The sequence below is a fragment of the Dermochelys coriacea genome, chromosome 7 (assembly GCF_009764565.3).
Source record: "Dermochelys coriacea isolate rDerCor1 chromosome 7, rDerCor1.pri.v4, whole genome shotgun sequence".
Classification (NCBI taxonomy): Eukaryota; Metazoa; Chordata; order Testudines; family Dermochelyidae; genus Dermochelys; species Dermochelys coriacea.
In genome coordinates this window covers 61,067,575-61,090,192 of record NC_050074.1, presented here as the reverse complement: position 1 = coordinate 61,090,192, position 22,618 = coordinate 61,067,575, and the positions used below count along the sequence as shown (strand labels likewise).

The 22,618-nt window shown below is 46.2% G+C and overlaps 1 protein-coding gene across 3 annotated transcripts in view; it reads right to left on the bottom strand.

Annotated features, from left to right (window-relative positions):
• Window positions 1-22,618, bottom strand: part of ADAM8 (ADAM metallopeptidase domain 8) — a 109,843-nt gene that overhangs the window by 64,749 nt on the left and 22,476 nt on the right. For all 3 annotated transcript variants that reach the window (XR_006283012.1, XM_038409684.2, XM_038409685.2), the window contains exon 6: window positions 5,480-5,666. Coding sequence is in view for 2 of the 3 variants with exons in the window: in XM_038409684.2 (XP_038265612.1) it covers window positions 5,480-5,666 (187 nt within the window). In the remaining variant the exon portion in view is untranslated. The remainder of the gene's footprint in view (window positions 1-5,479; window positions 5,667-22,618) is intronic.

The following is a 22,618-nucleotide window of genomic DNA, read 5'->3' as shown; positions in this document are numbered from 1 at the left end:
ACTGCTGATCATTTAATCAGAAACACTTGCCCAACGTCCTTACCCTACCAACCCAAACTGCCTTCCAGGAGCCCAAAACCCCAACTGATCCCACCTCCAGCCTCCTCTGTGGTGCAGGTGGGAGCTGTCAATAAAAAACACACAGCATTTTGAAATGGAATGTCTTTTTATGGACTATCTGCATCGCAATAGCACCTGGCCCCTAAATCTGGGTCATGACACCAGCGATAGATGCTGCACACATTGGCAATAAAAGGGCAATCCCTGCACGAACAGCTCACAATCCAGGGGGAGAAAAATCAACAAACCAAGGGGAGGGGAAGGACCAGGTAGGAGGGAAGCCACCTAGCACACCCACTGCCAAGCCACTGCTCCCAGGTGTTTTGCGCATGTCATAGCAGAAGGCAACTGCAGGGATTTGAAGTAGGACAACGTAGTAACTCTGGGGACTTTGACAAGGGCAACTCCTGTGTATGGGAGAAGCATGGCAGAGAACATGGCGGTATCTCCAGGGAAACAGGACTAATGGACATGGCAGGTTGGCGTCGCTGGCAGAACAGAGGCAGGGCTGACAGCTCAGTAATGCAGGAAAGGAAATTTGTAGGGTGAACATAAGAATGGCCACAATGGGTCAAGACCAATGTGCCATCTAGCCCAGTATCCTGTCATCCAACAGTGACCAGTGCCAGATGCTTCCAAGAGAATAAACAAAACAGGGCAATCATCAAGTGATCCATTCCCTGTCGTCCAGTCCCAGCAACTGGCAGTCAGAGGCTTAGGGTACCCAGAGCATGGGGTTGCATCCCTGACCATCTTAGTTAATAGCCATTGATGGGCCGATCCTCTATGATCATCTCTTTTCCAAGTTGAACAACCCAGTCTTTTTAATCTCTCCTCATGTGGACACTGTTCCATACCCCCAATCATTTTTGTTGTCCTTCTCTGTACCTTTTCCATTTCTAATAATTTTTTTTTTTGAGGTGGAGCAACCAGAACTGTATGCAGTATTCAAGGTGTGGGCATACCATGGATTAATATAGTAGCATTATGATATTTACTGTTTTATTATCTACCCCTTTCCTAATGGTTCCTAACATTGTTAGCTTTTTTGACTGTCACTCCACATTGAGTTGATGTTTTCAGCTGGTAACTGCTGATTTAAACCCCATCATTTTGTATGTAGTTAGGACTATGTTTTCCAATATGATTACTTTGCGTTCATCAACAAATTTCATCATTTTGTTGCTCAGTCATCCAGTTTTGTGAGATCTCTTTGGAACTCTTTGCAGCCTGCTTTGGATTTTACTATCTTGAGTAGTTTTGTATCACCTGCAAACTGTTTACCCATTTTTCTAGATCATTTATGAATATGTTGAACATACTGATCCCAGTACAGATCCCTGGGGGACTCTCCTATTTACCCTTCTCCATTCTGTAAACTGGCCATTTATTCCTACCCTTTATTATCTGTCTTTTAACCAGTTACTGGTCCATGAGAGGACCTTCCCTCTTATCCCATGATTGCTTAATTTACTTCAGAGCTTTTGTTGAGAGACCTTCTCAAAGGCTTTCTGAAAGTTCAACTACATTATATCCACTGGACCATCTTGTTCACATCTTTGTTGACCCTCTCAAGAGAATTCTAATACATTGGTGAGGCATGATTTCTCTTTACAAAAGCCAAGTTGACTCTTCCTCAACAAATCATGTTCATCTATGTGTTTGATAATTCTTCTTTACTATAGTTTCAACCAGTTTGCCAGGTACTGAAGTTAGGCTTACTGACCTGTAATTATCAGGATCACTTCTGAAGTCTCTTTTTAAAAATTGGCATCACATTAGTTATCATCCTGTCATCTGGTACAGAAGCTGATTTAAGTGATAGGTTACATACCACAGTTAGTAGTTCTGCAATTTCATATTTGAGTTCCTTCAGAACTCTTGGGTGGATTCCATCTGGTCTGGGACAGTTTCTAAGATGTGTCACCTAAGAAGAATGGCTCAGGTGTGGGAATGTCCCTCACATCCTCCACTGTGAAGACTGATGCAAAGAATTCATTTAGCTTCTGTGCAATGACCTTGTCTTCTTTGAGTGCTCCTTTAGTACCTTCATCATCCAGGGGCCGCACCGATTGTTTGGCAGGCTTCCTGATTCTAATATACTTAAATTTTTTTGCTAATAGTTTTTGAGTCTTTTGCTAGTTGCTCTTCAAATTCTTTTTTGGCCTGCCTAATTATATACTTTTACACTTGACTTGACATATTTTATGCTTCTATTTTCCTCAGTGGGATTTGACTTTCATTTGTTAAAGGATGCTATTTCCCTCCAACCATCTCTTTTACGCAGTTGCTTAACCATGCTGGCATTTTTTTGGTCCTCTAACTATTCTTTTTATTTGGGGTACACATTGATTTGTGCCTTTATTTTGGTGTTTTTGAAAAGTTTCCATTCAACTTGCAGGCATAGAATCATAGAATCATAGAATCATAGAATATCAGGGTTGGAAGGGACCCCAGAAGGTCATCTAGTCCAACCCCCTGCTCAAAGCAGGACCAAGTCCCAGTTAAATCATCCCAGCCAGGGCTTTGTCAAGCCTGACCTTAAAAACCTCTAAGGAAGGAGATTCTACCACCTCCCTAGGTAACGCATTCCAGTGTTTCACCACCCTCTTAGTGAAAAAGTTTTTCCTAATATCCAATCTAAACCTCCCCCATTGCAACTTGAGACCATTACTCCTCGTTCTGTCATCTGCTACCATTGAGAACAGTCTAGAGCCATCCTCTTTGAAACCCCCTTTCAGGTAGTTGAAAGCAGCTATCAAATCCCCCCTCATTCTTCTCTTCTGCAGACTAAACAATCCCAGCTCCCTCAGCCTCTCCTCATAAGTCATGTGCTCTAGACCCCTAATCATTTTTGTTGCCCTTCGCTGTACTCTTTCCAATTTATCCACATCCTTCCTGTAGTGTGGGGCCCAAAACTGGACACAGTACTCCAGATGAGGCCTCACCAGTGTCGAATAGAGGGGAACGATCACGTCCCTCGATCTGCTCGCTATGCCCCTACTTATACATCCCAAAATGCCATTGGCCTTCTTGGCAACAAGGGCACACTGCTGACTCATATCCAGCTTCTCGTCCACTGTCACCCCTAGGTCCTTTTCCGCAGAACTGCTGCCGAGCCATTCGGTCCCTAGTCTGTAGCGGTGCATTGGATTCTTCCATCCTAAGTGCAGGACCCTGCATTTATCCTTATTGAACCTCATTAGATTTCTTTTGGCCCAATCCTCCAATTTGTCTAGGTCCTTCTGTATCCTATCCCTCCCCTCCAGCGTATCTACCACTCCTCCCAGTTTAGTATCATCCGCAAATTTGCTGAGAGTGCAATCCACACCATCCTCCAGATCATTTATGAAGATATTGAACAAAACGGGCCCCAGGACCGACCCCTGGGGCACTCCACTTGACACCGGCTGCCAACTAGACATGGAGCCATTGATCACTACCCGTTGAGCCCGACAATCTAGCCAGCTTTCTACCCACCTTATAGTGCATTCATCCAGCCCATACTTCCTTAACTTGCTGACAAGAATGCTGTGGGAGACCGTGTCAAAAGCTTTGCTAAAGTCAAGAAACAATACATCCACTGCTTTCCCTTCATCCACAGAACCAGTAATCTCATCATAAAAGGCGATTAGATTAGTCAGGCATGACCTTCCCTTGGTGAATCCATGCTGACTGTTCCTGATCACTTTCCTCTCCTCTAAGTGCTTCAGGATTGATTCTTTGAGGACCTGCTCCATGATTTTTCCAGGGACTGAGGTGAGGCTGACCGGCCTGTAGTTCCCAGGATCCTCCTTCTTCCCTTTTTTAAAGATGGGCACTACATTAGCCTTTTTCCAGTCATCCGGGACTTCCCCCGTTCGCCACGAGTTTTCAAAGATAATGGCCAAGGGCTCTGCAATCACAGCCGCCAATTCCTTCAGCACTCTCGGATGCAATTCGTCCGGCCCCATGGACTTGTGCACGTCCAGCTTTTCTAAATAGTCCCTAACCACCTCTATCTCTACAGAGGGCTGGCCATCTCTTCCCCGTTTTGTGTTGCCCAGCACAGCAGTCTGGGAGCTGACCTTGTTAGTGAAAACAGAGGCAAAAAAAGCATTGAGTACATTAGCTTTTTCCACATCCTCTGTCACTAGCTTGCCTCCCTCATTCAGTAAGGGGCCCACACTTTCCTTGGCTTTCTTCTTGTTGCCAACATACCTGAAGAAACCCTTCTTGTTACTCTTGACATCTCTTGCTAGCTGCAGCTCCAGGTGCGATTTGGCCCTCCTGATATCTTTCCTACATGCCCGAGCAATATTTTTATACTCTTCCCTGGTCATATGTCCAACCTTCCACTTCTTGTAAGCTTCTTTTTTATGTTTAAGATCCGCTAGGATTTCACCATTAAGCCAAGCTGGTCGCCTGCCATATTTACTATTCTTTCGACTCATCGGGATGGTTTGTCCCTGTAACCTCAACAGGGATTCCTTGAAATACAGCCAGCTCTCCTGGACTCCCTTCCACTCTTGTGGCATTTCACTCTTGTGACTGTTCCTTTTAATTTCCATTTAACTTGCTTCTTCATTTTTGTGTAGTTCCCTTCTCTGAAGTTTAAATGCAACTGTGGTGAGTTTCTTTGGTACTTCTCTTCCCCCCCCCCCACACACACACAAAGGATGTTAAAATATAATAACATCATGGTTGCTATTACCAAGTTCAGCTATAGTTACCCCTTGGACCAGATTGTGTGTTCCATTTAGGACTAAATCAAGAATTACCTCTCCCCTTGTGGGTTCCAGAACCAGCTGCTTTAAGCAGCAGTCATTAATGGGTCAGGCTAAGCCTTGGAGGATCTCAAAGGTAAAGACATGCACTCTGTGTTTGATATGGTGGGAAAGGGGAGACGGCAATGAAATGAGGATGGCCTTTGCAGCCAGGCCTGAATTTGTCCAGGTCAGAGAGGACAGGAAGGGAGGGAAAGACAGACTATGTCAGTTACCTAAGTTACACAGGGAGTCTGTGGTGCAGCAGGGAACTGAATCTGGCCCTCCTGAACCCAATGCTGGGGCCTTGACATCCCAGCGACAACTACAGCAATTGTTCACAGCCAGACACTCCACTTAGCAGGCAGTGAAGTATCTGAAGTGTGAGAAATGCCTTAGCCTTTAGAAATCTCCTCAGCCCGTGTCTGTGTGCTCTTCCTTTCAGTATCCCCTGGAAATGAGGAGGAGAAGCTGGCACTGTGCGACCAACCAGCTCCTTGCAGGCCCCCAGCAAGTGCGTGCAGAACCTTTGCAATCAGGCACTGTGCTAGGGACCCGATCGAAGGCCCAGCAAAGTCAATGGGAAGACTCGCACTGACCTCAGTGGGCTTTGGATCAGGCCCTACATTCCTACAAATTAAACTACAACACAGAGGAACAGGGTGATTTCCTACCCAGTGATGGGACTTCATTGCGGCAGCAACTTTCGGTTCATGGTCGTATTCCAAAGTGACATTGGCATCTCCGCAGGTCCCACGCTTCACTCTCAGGTGATCCGCTCGGTACACCGCATGCTCCCCCTTATCATCACCTCCCAACGGCTCAATTAAATAGACTGTTTGATCGGCCCAGAAAAATCCACTGCAAAGAGATGGGGGCAACATGAATCGGTGTCCGGTATCCGATCAGAGAAAGGGTTTCACACACATTCGCAGAGGAAACACAAGGTGCGGGAGGTAATATCTTTTATTAGACTAACTTCTGTTGGTGAGAGAAACAAGCTTTCAAGCTTAAACAGAGCTCTTCTTCAGGTCTGGGAAACTAACTCAAAGTGTCACTGCTAAATACAAGATTTGAACAGATTGTTTAGCATAAGAAGTGACATAGACTGACCCACTGCACTTGAGAGGCTGGGTGCTGTCTGGCTGCAGTGTAGAGTGGGAGCATCACATTACAAGGAGAACGCAGTCATTTTTTCACCTGGCTAGAGCCCCTCTCTCAGCCAGGGAACAGCACATTCCTTACATCTACCTGGAGGTTAACATTTCATGCATATATGTGTAATCAGGACTTCAGCAGACCACTTACAGGCCATGGCAGCCTGGCCCTTGGCAGACCATGTATATCAATCTGGGATCTTTTCAGAAGGAAAATCTAAGCAGAATTCCCTGCTTTGAATTCATGGCCAGCCTGGGCTCTCAATGACTGTTTCTCCATGTCAAATGCCATTTAGGGAGAAAGAAGCAAACCTGGCCCTGCCAAATTCAGCCAGGATCTGTCCCTGTAATGTGAGGAAGAGGCGAGCAGGGCAGGGTAGTCCCTAATAGATTCCCAGGTCCTGTCACTGTAGCATAGGTGACCAGTAGGGAAGGACAGGATAGTTCCTACTTTGAACCTTCGTGCCAGGATTCTTTGTCCCTTAAATTCCTTTACAGAGTTACCAAGTATAGAGGCTAATGATAAAACCATAGGGCCTGACCCCACAATCCTGCCTTCCTGTTGCTCCCAGACACACTCCCTGCCACCAATGAGAGGGTGACTGCACAATGGGGCTGTCTCCTAAGAGACTCTGGGGGTATACTCTGGAGGTGAAATGAGTGATTTGGGATTACTTTTCCCTTGGGAAAATAGGAAAATGAGCTGCTCTCCAGAGCCTGTCAGCCCTGTGCTGCCAAGCTACATTCCAGAGAGCAGGGTGCTTGTGGCAATCACGTGTGGCACTTGAAGATTGTTTTTCAGACAAACTAAAAGGTGGTCTGATTTCACTGCAGGGTGGAGGAACTTTTTAATTTAAACAGGATTTTTTGATTTTGTTATTTTAAATTGTAATACATTTTTCTTTGTCAAACTAAATGAAATTTAAATGTAATACAAAATATGTTAAGGCTAAACTTAGTAGAATCTCTAAAACATTTAAATAAAAAATAAATATACTGTATCCCTGAGCCCCTATCAAAACTGTGTTAAAGCCTGTTTTTCTGTAAAAAGAATGAATCGGGAAAAAACATCTAACTTTCGAGGTCAAGCATTAGAAATAAGGCACAATAGGTCATGTACTGTATTAAGGAATGCATCATGGATAGTTCCCTGAAAACATTCACTCACTATGCAGCAGCAGTCAAAAAAGTGAACAGAATGTTATGAACCATTAGGAAAAGGATAGATAAGACAGAAAATATCGGAATGCCTCCATATAAATCCATGATAAGCCCACACTTTGAATATTGTGTGCAGTTCTGGTCACCTCATCTCAAAAACAAATATATTAGAAACGGACAGGCTACAGAGAAGGTGCTCACTACATTCATGCAGGTAACCAGAGAGGCAGGTTCAGAAGCTCCTCAGCCAGGGCTCGAGGCACTTGCATCCCATCAGTGCTAAGGTTCCCCTCTGCTACCACCAGGCTACAGCGTGTGTCTTCCGCTCTCTCCTTGCCTCCAAACAAATGCAGTGACATAGACTGACCCACTGCGCTTGAGCAGCTGTCTGCTGTCTGGCTGCAGCATAGGGTGGGAGAGTCACACTACAGGGAGAACGCAGCCCCTCTCTCAGCCAGGGAATAGCACACTCATCACATGTCCCTGGAGGTTACCAGTTCATCCATATATGTGTAATCAGGACTTCAGCAGGCCACGTACATGCCAAGACAGTCTGGCCCTTCCTGGCTCTGGGATCAGAGTGTGGTAAAGCAGCTAAAGACACTAAAGTACTCAAGTGTAGCCACCTGCAGGGACTGAATGTGGGACAAGCCTGAGCTGCGGCCACTTGAACGAAAGGAAAATGCACATTAGCACAGAGACAATAGCAGCCTCACAACCCTGTGTCTGTCTAGTGTAAATGATGAATTCTCTGTAACTGCAGGTCGCTAAACCATGATCTGAGTAATTCAGTAACTCAGCCAGGGGTTAGGGGTCTGTTACAGAAATGGGTGGGTGAGATTCTGTGGCCTGCGACGTGCAGAAGGTCAGACTAGGTGATCAGGATGGTCCCTTCTGACCTTAAAGTCTATGAGTCTATTTCCAGCTCTGCTTGTGGAAAATTCACCCAGCCACTCAGTTACATTCTCTGTAAAATAGGTGAAGGATAGCTGCTACCTCTGAGGTAGGCGCATGAGTTGTGAAGAACACAGAAATAACTAGAGCAGTTAAAGAAGCTGGGATTAGAATTTACAAGCATTTAGCTCAGTGCATCTGTCCCAGGTTACAGAGCAGTGTGTGCACAGAAAGGAGGGTCTCTCTTCTTCTCCCCTGCCTCAAGGAGGACACTTTACCATTTATGCACAACAGGGCAAAGAGACTGAAACCAAAGGATGGAATCCAAACCTCAGTGAATGTTGTGGTGTGGGAGGCTCCAGTCTGATTTACAGCAGTGTCTATGGCTATGATTCCACAGAGAATCCCCAAATAGCAGAGCCTGTTTCCTAGATCCAGTTCAGATGGGGCCCACCTCGTGGCAGACCCACAAGAATGGCTGATCTTGCGAGGTTTCCCAATTTGGGCCATGATCTCATGAGAACAGCTCATTGAACTGTATCCCCATCTAATCCAAACCCAAGCCAGGTTTATCTCAATCCTGCCCCTGTACCTTTGTCTGACATTATTCCAGATCGAGAGCCAAAGCTCATCTCCTTGGGCCATCTCGGGTTCAACTACATATAAATGCAAGAAGCATGACTAAGAGTCATCTAGGGCCCCCATGGGAGGAGAGGGCAATAGAAAGGTGGGGAAAGGGCAATGCCAGGGCACTGTTCATCACTTCACCACAGGGGAAATGCCCCTTTCGGGGCACTGGTCACAGGAAGTCAGAGCATGTTCTTGGCAGAGATCAAAGTCTCTAGCAGGGGAGTTATGGGGCAACTGGAGAGATTTGAGTGCAGTAAATCACCAGGTCTGGACAGCATCATCCAAGGACTCTGGAGGGAAGAAAGTGTGAGGCCCAGCATATCGCAAAGACAGACCCATCCCCTGGAGATGGAGCAAGACAAGCATAACTATCTGTCAGCCCCAGAGCAGTAGCCTCATCTCAGCACCAAGCCAGCTGAGGGGAAGGTCTGATTAAGGACAAAGCAGGATAACTGGAACTTCATTGGGTCTAATTAGGGGAAACAGATCTTCTCTGTCCTATGAGAATTGCATGCTGACAAGCTATTCACAGGTCAGCTGCAATCTTCAAAGATGTTACATAGGATGCTTCACATGATACTGTGAACATAATACCTGACTAACTGTGCTACGGGGGGGGGGGGGGGGGGGGGGGGAGGGGGGAAGCAGGTAGGAGGAAGGCGCTAACAGCAGGAAGCCTCCAGGGCTGTTATGTGATAATGAAGGACACAGTGAAAATGGTCCCTCCTTTGCCCTTGATGAAAGGGCAGCACATATAGAGCTAATGAGTGAAACAGCTACTGCACACCACGGAAGTGTGAGAGACCCATGGCCTCAGGGGCCAGAGGCGCCAATGGTGCATCGAGTAAAAGAGTTGGGTAATTCCTTGACCACTCACATGATTTGTTCTCAGAGAAGCTAAGACAATGATGAGGGGAATCATGTTTTCGGGTGGAAGCTAAATCACTGCACATGGCAGGAAGAAATTCCTGATGGGCTCTGCTCCATGACCACCATGGCACAGTTAGAAAGGGGAATGATGAACCTGAACCTCTATAGTATCCATATTGACCTGAAACGGTGGCAGAAAACTGGACTAGATCACCAGCACAACTGGTTCGATCCAGTATGGAAGGGAGGTGAGAGACCAGACTAGATGCACCAGGGGTTCAATCAGATAAGACTGTGAGGTGGGCCACCTGGCAGTATGTACCAGTAGAGTGATAAGATGGAACAAGTTCTACATTCTTCACTAAGATTAAAATTAAACAAACATGAAACTATACAAACTATTAGCAAAATGTAGCCTGGGGTAAGGCTGCTGATCCAATGTTAGAAACAATCCATTATCACAGAAACTGATCTAAAGGGTACAAAGTCATTACAGTTCTGTTACTTTCTGAAGATTCTTAATTTCTTGTGTGGGGAAGATCTTCCTGGGTTCACGCTGCTAAGGACGATATGAGTGGGGTGGTGAGCTGGCTTAGTCATAACATTACCACTTTAATTCTGGTCTCCAAGCACCCAGATAGCAGCAGCACATACACCTGGGAAGGAAGCCGCTATCACTAACAACGATTTAACTCCTGAATGACTAATTCAGTGAGCAACAATCACTCCCGTTTTAGTTTATTCACAGTTTCCTCTAAGAATATATTGGCTTTCCCCTCCCTCAGCAAAGGCCTTATTTTACTTGTTCTCTCTGAGCTGACACTGAAAAAGCAGGAGACACATTTCAAAGCCACTTGGTGTGTGTTTGCTCTGCATACCTTTTAATATCAGATGCCAAAGACAGCCTTTGTGGCTTATCAGCCCAGACATAAACTGTAGATTTTACACTGCAAGGATTAGGGTCTCAGAGTTGTTCTGAGAAAGATGGACACAGATAATTGATGCTGTTACCAGACAGACAATCTGGGCTTTTCACATCAAAGAGCCATTTAGCAAAGACTACAAAGCAGGTTTGACACCTACGAGTTAAAGGAACCTGTCCTTCCCAGCAACAGCAGAGAAACAAATCTGCAGCTTTCAGAGTAGCAGCCGTGTTAGTCTGTATTCGCAAAAAGAAAAGGAGTACTTGTGGCACCTTAGAGACTAACAAATTTATTTGAGCATAAGCTTTCGTGAGCTACAGCTCACTTCATCGGATGCATTCAGTGGAAAATACAGTGGGGAGATTTATATCTATCTGCAGCTCTATCCTTCAAGGAGAGTCTATTTAAGATCCAATATACTGCATAACTGGCAGTATCACCAATTCTTAAGTACTGATATTAGCTATATTGGGAGGAAAATATCTCCACTGAAGTCAATGGGTCAGACTCAGAGGCAGTGTGTAAGGATATGTAAGCTAGCCCTGCCTAGAATCTAACTCTCTTAAACACACTTATCCACGCATAAGGGAGACTAAATTACTGTAATTTACACACCAAGGAGCAGCAGGAAGGTGTACGGAGAGTTTACGTTCCATAAGAGGGGGTGATTGTTGTTGCTTTTCTTGCTATGCTCCTTCCTTCAGGGAAAGTCACAGCCACGCTGAGAACTGATGTGTAAGGAGGGCATAAGTGGGGGTGAGTCGAGGCAGAGAGACTAAAAATATGTTTGTACAGCCCACAGACACGTCTATACAGCCCAAGTTGACACACTTGGGCTAGTGAGGCTCATGCTAGTGCTCCAAAGCGCTGTCTACGCAGCTATTTTTAAAGTTACGGCTTAGGTTGGAGCTCAGGTACTGAAGCCTGTCCCCCCCCCCCCCCGTTGCCCCCTCTGGCTTCAGAGCCTGAAAGCGCTGTCTGCACAGTTATTTTTAAGAGTGCTAACGTGAGCCCCGCTACTGCTACTATGTTGACTGGAGCTGGAAGGCTCACTTCTGTGGCTGTGTAGACACATGCCATGGAGCTCTTGCCAGGTGGGGCATGCAAGGTGAGGTGCTAGGGGGAAGACCTAAATTACACTGGTTTATGCTTTGGCCCATTATCTTTTCTTGTATAATTATCCTTTCCCACCACAAAGGGAAATAATCTCAAACTCCCAAGGAAATGACTGGTGGGAGCAGAAATTGAAAGCTAGGACATGTGCAGAAGCAGATTATCTGTGGGAGCAAACCATCTGGGAAGAGTTTGAAATGTCAGAGGGCCAGAGCACAGAGAATGTACAGTCTAGGGGGAAACCAGGAGCTTGCTACTTTTGTACTTCTAGCTGGACTGCCCAGCACTCCACCCCTGATGCTGGTTTCCAACACATAGGGCAATCAACTTTTTGCTGTTCCGGAGCGGCAAGCCTGCTGCCCCTTTACACACACACACACACACACACACACACACACACACTAGCACCCTACTGCACAGATCGCACCATTCCCTACTCATGGGGAAAGATACCAGTCAGCAGAGTAAAGAGTACCACAATCTGCCCTTCAGGGATGAAACTGAAAGAAACCCCCACTTCAATTTGGAGTCGGGATTGTTTTCCATGGGGGTTAGAAGGCACCTAATCCCAAGCAACCAAAGCATACCCCCCAAAGGCAGGGTTTATTGGCTGATTTATTTCTGAGATGATTAGATGGACAGTCCTGGGCCCAAACTCACTCCCAGGGAAGCCATCAGAGAATTTTGCCATTAACATAAATGGCAGAAGGCTGGGCCCTTTGTGAATCATGCCAAGAGCCTGGGTTGGTGTTTCTGGTCATGTGGGACTGGAAGCTGCCTTGCTTGAGCACCAAGGCTAGACAAAACCTCCTGTTCTCCAGCCTCCAAAGCAGAGCAAAGACTGACATGGGTGCAAGAGAGGAAAGGCAAACCTGCATTCCCCCCACGCTGTAACATCATTCATACTGCGTAAGGAGACAGAGATGCCTGATCTCTGGGAGGGCAGTAGTGAGGGGTAGGCAGAGCTGTGCAGGGGCGATTCCCATCCCCTTCAGGGGCACTGGGACCCATGCAGAGCCCCCCAATGGTTCGGGGGAGGGATGGGGAAATAAAATTCCTGGAAGTGAAACTCTCTCATTTTCTTACAGCTATTTTACTGGAGAACTTAAGGGTAGCACTGTAATATCTATATTTTAAAAGGGCTCTAAAGTTGATTTAGTGAAATACTGAGCATCTGTGGCTGGCAAACTGGCAGAAACAATAATAGAATTAGAAAACACCTACAAGATCAGGAGAGCATTTAAGCACCAGGGTTTCTGCAAAGAGAAATTGTCTCTCACTACTCTCTGAGAATTCTTCAAAAGTGTCAATAAAGCAATGGATAATGGAAAACTAGTGGACATAATTTATTTGGACTTTCAAAGGGCCTTTGACAAAGTCCCTCACAAAGGGCTACTAATGAAGCTACGTTGCTATGGGGTCAGAGGCAAAGTACTGTTATCTGTTTTGGGCCTGAGCAGCTAGCCAAAAATTTGGGCCTTATAGATTGTTCAAGTTGGGAAGAGAAGTGGACAATGGAGCTTGGTGCCTTTGATGCCATTTTGTTTAATTACAAGGAAAGTACAAAGTCCTGTTTCTCTGAACACAGAGGGAACCCAACAACAGGAGATATGGCTTTTTGCTTACGCCCCCAAGCCTGTTTCAGCCACCACCACCGGGTGTGTGTGTCCAAGCTAGGTCTAGTTTTCTTCTCAGTTTGTTTCAGTGTACTTCTTTCCCCCTCTCCATCAACACCCTTACCCAAGACAATAACTAGCAAAGCCCCCATTCACATAATCCTAATTCCTGATCAGATTCTCATATGCCTTTGTTTTGGGTGGGGGTTGCTATAAAGGAGCTTAATCATTTTTTACAGCTATCTTAAATGAAGGGTGGTGGTTCCACCTACCAACTTCACTGATGTTTCATCCAATCCACAATAGTATTGTCATGGATCAAAAACTGGCTAGTTGGCTGACAGCAAAAAGTAGGATTAAATTAACTTCCCCAAAACTTCATTAATAGACTTAAGGTTGCCCAGTAATGCCTCAGCTACTTTCAAACCTCTGAAAGCCAGGAAATAAAGAGTTATGGTAATTGAAAAAAAAAAATGTCCAAAAACTAGGAAAGACTAAATTAAAATATACATCATCCCTGTAATACAACCTTAACTCTGCCCTCTGTAACTGGCAATACCCACTGGGAATGGCTCAGTAAGGGTGGTGCCATAATAGGTGGACAAGAACAACTATGAGAACATGTAATTGTTTGAGTTGGGTTCCACATATCTGAATTTCAGTATTTATCTGCAAACACTCCAGCTGTGTTCACTGTGTCGGGTATAGCTGTAGTGAATGGTGGAGGGAGTAGTTGGAGCAGGTTGGCAGAGTTGTCACTGTGATAACAGGAGAAGTACACGTGTACCAAGAGAGATCAAGAATGTCTAATTTCAGCACTGAGTTTTGTGGGTTGTCAGTAGACGTGCACAGGGATCTTTCAGCCATGGGATTTGGGGGGGAGGGATAGCTCAGTGGTTTGAGCATTGGCCTGCTAAACCTAGGGCTGTGAGTTCAATCCTTGAGGGGGCCATTTAGGGATCTGGGGCAAAAAATGGAGCTTGGTCCTGCTTTGAGCAAGGGGTTGGACTAGATGATCTCATGAGGTCCCTTCCAACCCTGATATTCTATGATTGTTATCCATCTATTACCATACACGTCTATGGTCTCCAGGGCTTAGTGAGGAATAAGTGAAAGCAATGTCTCAGCAAGAATCATCAGTGAAGGGGTGGTAACATGTAGCGTATCTGGGGTAGTTTATGTGGAGCAGGCTCAGTGTTTGAGTGCAGCCAGGTGTAGGTAGCTCCTGTTCCCTTGACCTAAACCTGAATTTTGCGTTAGCAAACAGATGTTAGACTGGGTCCTACAGGTCTCATGTGCTCTGTCTCCAGAGTGTTCCGGAGCAGGTGAGTGCTAGTATGTATGCTCACATCACACTGGGATATGGCACAAAAAGGGCAGAGTTAAGGTTGCATTGTGGAGTTGGCATGGACTTTAATTCTGTAGTTGCTGGTTTTCAGAGGTTTGTTCTCAAATGGGGACAGAAATGGAGGAGTATTGCTGTGGGTTGGATTAGAAAGCAGAGCTGAAGCCCTCCCTCCATTCTCCACTGCACAGCTCTGACTCTCCTGCACTGCTCTGCCCTCCCCTTTCTCCTAGAAACAGCAGCATCAGAAGCAGCTGTCCCTTCCTCACTGCTGCAGGCAGCATGGGGAAGAAGGGATGTTCTAGGTTCTTTCCTGGGAGGAAAGAACAGTGGAGGGAAGGGGACTCTGGAGACACTCCCTCAGCCTGGTGGAACAGTCGCGGGGAGGAATTGTTGAGGGGGGTAGGAATGGGAGCAGATACATATGGTGGGGAAGGGAAGCAGAGCGAGGTATGTCACAAGAGGGGAAGTTGCCCAGTTTTCCCCACTTATGGCTCTGCTCTGTCAGAGCTCCCAGGCAGCAAAACTCCCTGTAACAGGGTGCTCTGCCCCTTCAGGGCCTGAGGCCAGCCAGCCCTGTTCTGAGGTAGAGACCTTTTAAGAACAGCTATTTGGGCCAGGTAGAGGCCCAGATGGGAAAAAGTCAGGTGACTGCCTGATGAGCATCTGATTCCAATAAAGGGGAAAAAAAGAGTCAGTTTGAGAAGTGGAGTGGGGTGAGCTCACCATGGCAGGTTCTAGAGAAGGTGGAAACCTAGGCAGATGGGGCTGATCCACAAAGTGACTTAAGCATTGAAACACCTAACTTTGAGGTACCTAGAAAAATCACTGGAACCACCATGGGATTTACAAAGCCTGAGTTTGGCACCTAGTCTCCTATACAATGCATGGGGAGAGATGGAAACCTAAGAATGCAATCCACAAAACGCAGCACTCTAGGTGAGGAGCCACCTAAGTAGCAAATGGGAGATACTGATGAAGGTGGGTGTCCTAAGCCCCAATCCTCTTACAGAATTCAGCACCACATAAAATGGCCAGGGAAAGGCTCAGAGCAAGTGGTGCTAAGAAGAAACTCATGCTACAATTTGAGTCTTCAAAGACATGTCTGTCAAGAGCAAAAGCAAAGGCTGAATGAACTTTGGAATGGGGGCAAGTCATTGCTTTAGAAAGAGAAGGAACGTGGATGGTCAACTCAGGCAGCTGATGCAGAACAGGCTGCTGCCAAGCATGATCTCCGCACCCTTTATTCAACTGGGTGGCATATGCAAGGCACCAGCTGGGCCAGTGAAGAATGAGGATGGCAGCATCAGGCAGAGTCTACAGGATCCATTGTGTCGATGGGAAGATCATTTCAAGATGCTCCTCAATTGTCCATTACTGTTGCCCTTCTTCCATTTGAAGAGGAGCAGACAGTTCCAGTTGAGCTACCTTCCTTCAGCCAAGAAGAGATCCAGAGCCCAGTCTATAAGCTGAAGTCTGAGAAGGCACCAGGGGTTTGTTACATCACCCACACACGTTTAACTTTACTACCAGGACCGTCCCGTCCCATTCCGTTTCCCCCCTGGCCCCTCTTGAATTAGAGGGACTCAAAGATAAGCATGTGCATAAATGTTTGCAAGCTCCAAGCCTGGGGGGCCGAGTTGCTGAAGACATGGGAGTATTGTTGTACCGTGGATGCCTAGTCTCTTCCAGACCATTTTGGTGCACTAATATCACCCCCCGATGACTGGAAGGTTATTCTGCCTCTGTTAAAAAAGGGCAGTCAGGCCTGTAGCAACTACAAATTTATTATGCCGTTGTCAGCCTCAGGAAAAGTCTTTGCTTCTGTGTTGACATCTCTGATCAGCAATGCACTTCATGGCAAAGGCCAGGATATTCAATGTGGCTTAGACTTGGGTTGTTCCACCATCAACCAGATCTTTACCGTGAGACAGCTTTTTGAGAAGATGGGTAAATTTAATAAGCCTTGTGCAGTCCTTTTTATAGACTTCCATCAGACCTTTGATTCAGCATGTGAGACAGAGTCCCATTGGTACCAACTGGCAAAGGGTTCATTATTCTTTACAAGCAACTCCTACCTCAGACCTGACAAACTCACTACACCAATACATCACTTCCATGCTATTTATTCATAAAGCCTAGCATGTGAGGTCTCTACGGAAAGCTTGTAACTTCTCAATACTCATAATCATTGCAAGATGTGCATACAGGTAATATTTAAGGAATAATGCAACTATATCAAAAATTATGCCTTATGGTCTTGGAGTAAGAGTTAGTCACCATGGAATCATATGTCTCAGTGATAGACCATTTAAACAGGAGGAAGTTGTCACCCCTCCTCGGTCAGCTGGGGATGTAATGCCAGGCTCAATTGTCTGTCCTTAACCCTTCCCAGAACAGTCAATGGAAAACTATCAAAACCACTTGAATGTGAGAAGGAACATAACAGACCGGGGATCACCCTGTCAATAAAGACAAAGGACTGATTCAGTATATCAGAGGGTGAAGAAAGACTCTGCACTCATTCACTGAGGAGACATCTTGTTGAGCAGGAGTATTTCATGAAAGACTGAATCCTGGGAAGCCAGCCAGCTCTGACACAGTCTGCACTGTGCTGGCGAGGGGGGAAATTACTTTACTAGTTAGGAAAGGTAACTGTTAATACAGTATAGGCCCTAGTTCACAGTTTATGATTTTGTTTTATATTGTAACAATTTGTTTCCAACACTTTTTCTTGCTTCTAGTGGAATCTCTATTCCTTCCCTTAAATAAATTGTAATTTGTTTTACAACAAGTGCTCACAAGGGCTGTGTGTGATACAGGAGTGGTTGTACATTGCTCCTTTGGGGGCAAAGGATCTGGGATTTCTGAGAGTAGCCAGTATCGGAGGTTGGATATCACTGGGGAATGTTTCAAGGGGACTCGGGGACTGGGGTGCACCTGTTGTGAACCTGCAGGACAAAGACAGGAGGGCTGGTGCAGCCCAGAGAAGAGTGCTTGAGCGGCTGACAGGCTGGTTGTGTCAGGGAGCTGACACCTAGCCTCCCCAGCTGAGACTCTCGCTAAAGATGATTCAGCCCTTGGTACCCCAAAGAAACATCAGACTGTGCATCAAGCAAGTCTAGGGGCTGTGATGAGATGACCAGCAGCTGAAGCCAGGGCTGGAGGCAAGACTGCGTCCCCGCCCTGTGGCTTCCGTTGGGAGCTGCAGCTGGGACCGCACGCCCCAGCTGCAGTGGGGGCCATGTGTCCCCCCTGGCTTCCCAGGGCTGTCGCCGGAGCTTGGCGGGGGGAGGCTGCAGCCAAGGCTGTGCATCCCTGTCCTAAAGCTGCGACCAGCTCCAGAGCGGGGTGTGTACACCCCCAGAGGCTGCGCTCCCTGCTGCAGCCACTGGAACCGGGGCTGTGCCCTCTGCCATGGTGGGGGGCTCAGCCTATGGGTCCCTCCCCAGACTCCATTCTTCCCCCTACTTAGCCCTGACCCCAGTTATTTTTTAGTATAGTCATAGACAGACTCCATGAATTTTTGTTTATTACCTGTGACTTGTCTGTGACTTTTACTTATCTGTGATAAAATCTTAGTCTTATTTATAACTTACAAAGCAAAGAAAGGAATGGGAAAGGTAGTCTGCCTGCACTGCCCCTGACATCCTCGGATGCGGGGATGAGAAGGAGATGGCAGGCACAGATCAACAACAGACATGGCCATGAAATATCATCCAGTCTCAGGAGCATGGAGCACATGCATGCTCAAGTGGAATGTACATGGGACCTCCATTCAAAGAAGAACCAGCTCTCTTGTGCGAGGCCTGATCCTGTACATTTGCTTTGAGCACACTTATAGGGTCAGGCCCCAGTGGTGAGACAGACAGGTAAATGTCTAGTTTGAGAATCCTACTTTGGGGCCTCTGGGGCTTTAACTTGAGCTAGGGCTCTGAGCAGTGTATTCATTGTGGGGTGGTGTCAGTACTTAGGTGGCTTTGTGCATGCTCACTGTAAGAAACATAGGCACCTCCTATACTCTCGGAAAGTACGCAGTGTAGTTGTATTGGTCCCAGGATATTACAGAAGTTGGTCCAATAAAAGATATTACCTCACCCACCTTGGAAAGTAGACAGCTATGAAGGGTTATAATAAAATAATATAAAATAATGAATGGTCTAGAGAAGGTAGATTGGGAACATCTGTTCTCCCTGCCTCATAACACAACAAGGGACATTAAATGAAATCGAAAGGTGGCAAGTTCAAAACAGATAAAAGGAAACGCTTCTACTCAACATGTAATTAGATGTGGGAACTCATTGACAAAGGATATTGCTGAGGACAAGAATGTATCAAAATTCAGAGACATTGATATGAATAACAAGAATATCCAGAGTTGTTGTGAGTGTTAAAAATATTTTTTTGCAAGACAATAAATCTCCGGCTTCTGGGTTTAAACCAGTCTCTAGCTATTAGGAATTGGATAACACTTCTGCTGGAAGGGAAGAGCTGTGAGTTCAGACCACCCGGGATTGCCTAAAGAGGCCTCCCATGATCATCTGCAAGCAGAACCAGCAAGAGTTGGTCCTCCATCACCTGGAAGGGCTGGAAGCAGGCGGAGGCCAATCAGGGTACAGCAGGCCAGATAAAAAAGGCTGGCTGCTTCTGCTGGGGCAAAGTTCTGGGTGAAGATGGAATGAGAACCAAGCGGCTTGACTGAGAGCTGACCTGGCTGAGGGGGCTAGACCATGGAAGAGACAGATCATTGTGAAACCAGGGCAGGAAGGGGCACTCTGGTGGTGAGAGCACACCATAATATAGGCAAAAAGAAAAGGAGGACTTGTGGCACCTTAGAGACTAACAAATTTAGTCTCTAAGGTGCCACAAGTCCTCCTTTTCTTTTTGCGGATACAGACTAACACAGCTGCTACCTGAAACCTGTCATAATATAGGGATTATATTCTGGATCCACCGGGGAGAACCGCCGAGCTTTGTCCAGGAACTAAAACCCGGGGTAGGGTGTGGGGCAGAACTGCATAGACTGGTTTGGAATGGGTTCCAGAGGCCCACAAGACAAAGAATGGGCTTTTGGTATAAAGGGCCAGCCTGAACTGTGTGACCCTAATTTTGATGCGAAAACTGACATGAGACTGTAACCAAGACGACAAACCCTGCTGGAAGGAATGGAACCTGCCAGGGTCTTCCTGTGGAAGACAAAAGACCCCTCTAGTAAGCTGGCACACGTGTGGACAGTACATTGTTTTAGGATAGTTGTTTTCTCTGTAATGGTTTTGTCCTAAATAAATGAACTGTGCTCTGGGAAAGCTGGCTGGTCACTGGTAACCCTGTCATAGACCCTGGGAGACAGCAAAACAGCCGGCGCTGGACTAAAAACAGACCTGCTGGGATAAGCATAACTTCAAACCTAAATCCTCAATCTGGAAGGAGAAGGATGAGGGTTCCCACCCACAAAGAGGTGACAGCAGGAGGACTGAGACCTGAGCAGACCACAGAAGGGACCAAGGTGCAGTTAATCCCAGAACTGGAACACTTAGCCACTGTCAGAGAGAGAAGCCTGGACTAGATGAACAGCAGGTCTCATCCAGTCCAGCAACGTCTAGGTTACTAGGGGTCATAGAAATGTTGCATTTTTTACACTCTTGTGAAAGGTGAGAACTTCCTTGGTTTTTTGGCAACTTTACTTTTTTTTTTTTATTGTAGGGTGAAAAAATGTGAAAGATGTTCAAATAAAAGACAATTAAGAGGGTTTGTTTCTTGGCAAATTTAAAGACCTAGCCTATGTAAGTGCTAGATAAGCAGAGTTTATCAGAAAAGCTTAAATCTGAGAAACCAACTACTAGCACCTGAAGAACTCAGGACACCAGGCCCTGGAGAAACCAGATTCAGCTTCAGTGAACCCATTGCTCGGAAAAGAGAGGAAAACAGTACTCTATTTATCAGCCAATTAAATAGTAGGAATGAACATTTTTTGCACAATTAATTATGCTTCTGCCTGCCATCAACCAGGCCAGCAATCCCCCTACATGTGTGTCTCTGGCAGAAGTAGCAGGTCACCTGCAAAGCTTTCCCTGCCAGCTTACTGAAGTGCTCCAGACAGCAGAATGGGCCCTGTCCTGCTGCATCATCTGCCACTCTCTCTCCTCCTTCTCCTCACAGACATCACCCCTTCCATCTCCTCCTCTCCTTGAGCCCCCTTCATTCCCCTCTCCAGGTAAGACAGCTGACACTCCATTTTGGATTCCTGTGCAATCTGGAAATCAAAACATTTCCCTTTTCAAGAATTGAAAGTAAGGAGATGGGGGAGACATCTAAAAAAAATGTTTAGAAAAATCAAAACCATTAATTTTATTTCCTGAGAGGAATGTGGGAATTTTGTAAATATTTTTATTATGCTTATGTATGCGTCAGTTTCCCTCTGTGCTTTGCATTGCTATGCTCTGAAGGCAAAGACAAGAGAGGAGGGGTTTGACTCACTAGCAGCCTGGTTGGAGACTAGAGTCAAACAAACTAGACAAAGTCTACACACACGTGAATGGAGAATCCAGAAGAGACAATGGAAGCCCCAGTGGCTGGGACATTCACACCTAGTGACTTACAGCCCAGAGGAAGGAGGTTCCCCTCACCTCTCTGCCGGGAAGCAGAGCAAATGCCCAGAGCTGGAGATCAAAGGGGAAAGGACTCATGTGGCTGTGCTGAGAGCTAAGATACAGGGGCTGTCACCTGGAACTGACAGATAGCGAGACAAGATGGAGTCTACAGCAGCTTTGTTGGGTGGAGCCCTGGGGTTGGCCAGTCTGAACTCTGTCTTAACCTTTGTTTCTCGACGCTAACCTAAAGACTTGCTGATGCTGAACTCCAGCTGAATACTAAGCCCTACTCTGTTTTCAAAAGGCTGCTTAGTGCCACTGCAAATACCTACTGAGCTGCACTGATCCCTAAAGAGGGTCAAAGTCTTTCACCCAGAGCGAATCTCAGGCCTGATCTATGGTAGAAAATTAGATTGGTTTAACTACATTGGTCAGGGATGTGAAAAATCCACACCTCTGAGCAGTGCTGTTAAGCCAACTTAAATCCCCTAATAGACAGTGTAGTGTAGACCTAGCTACAGCCTCTCGGGGATTACCTATGCCGATGGGAGAATCCTGTAGAGCTAAGCTGCTGTAGCATGTAGATATACCCTCAGCTGGACTCGCTGAGCGGAGCTTAAGGAGTTAAGCAGGAGGGCTGGAGCCCAGAGGCTCAGTCTCAGAGGCGGTGAGGCAGTGTATCCTAACCTGAAGGAAGAGTGAGACTACTCGGGGGTCTGACACACCAAAGGATTCCTCCAAGGGACTGTTTAAAAAGAGGGGTGTAGCACTGATCCTGTGGATCCATGACAACCCCACCCCCATATTTCAACCAGCTCTAATTCTTTCCCCACCCCATTGTCTATCTTGCCTACTCAGACTATGAGCTCTCCAGGGCAGGGACAGTCTCTCTTACTTCGTACAGTACCCGGAACGTGCGGTTTTCAAATTCGTTGGTCCTTAGGCAATACCCTAATAAACATAATAATTAACAACAGAGTGGCAGGGAAATAAGCTGGGATTTCTAGAGATCAAGCATAATTCTCTATCAAGGGGCTCAGGTAGCAAAAGAATATCAGCTTCTGATATGTCATGCTGCCTGGACATATGTGATTCAATCAGACAGTCTCATCACTACTTCAGACATCCAGTCTTCAGGGCCAAGTATTACATGAATCTCTGTCATTGTGCAGAAGGGCAGTCACAGCAAGTCTAGCAGGGTTCTCTGCCTTTGTTTACATTTACATTGATAAAGAGACTTCAAATTAAAAGATCTGAGCTGCAAAGTTCAGGTCTGGAACCACACACCCCTATAAATCCTGAGTATCCACATCTGGGGTTTGGTTCAGGCCCATCTCTAAGACAAACATTTCCAAAAGGCTCAGATTACATTGCTGGGAAACAGACATGCAAAGCCAATGAGTCAGAAATACAGCTCAAAGCCAAGTCAGCACTGACTGGCAAATAATTCCTGACCAAACACTTCATATACAATCACAATGTCCAGGCCTAATTTCATCTTGGTTCCCCCAAAT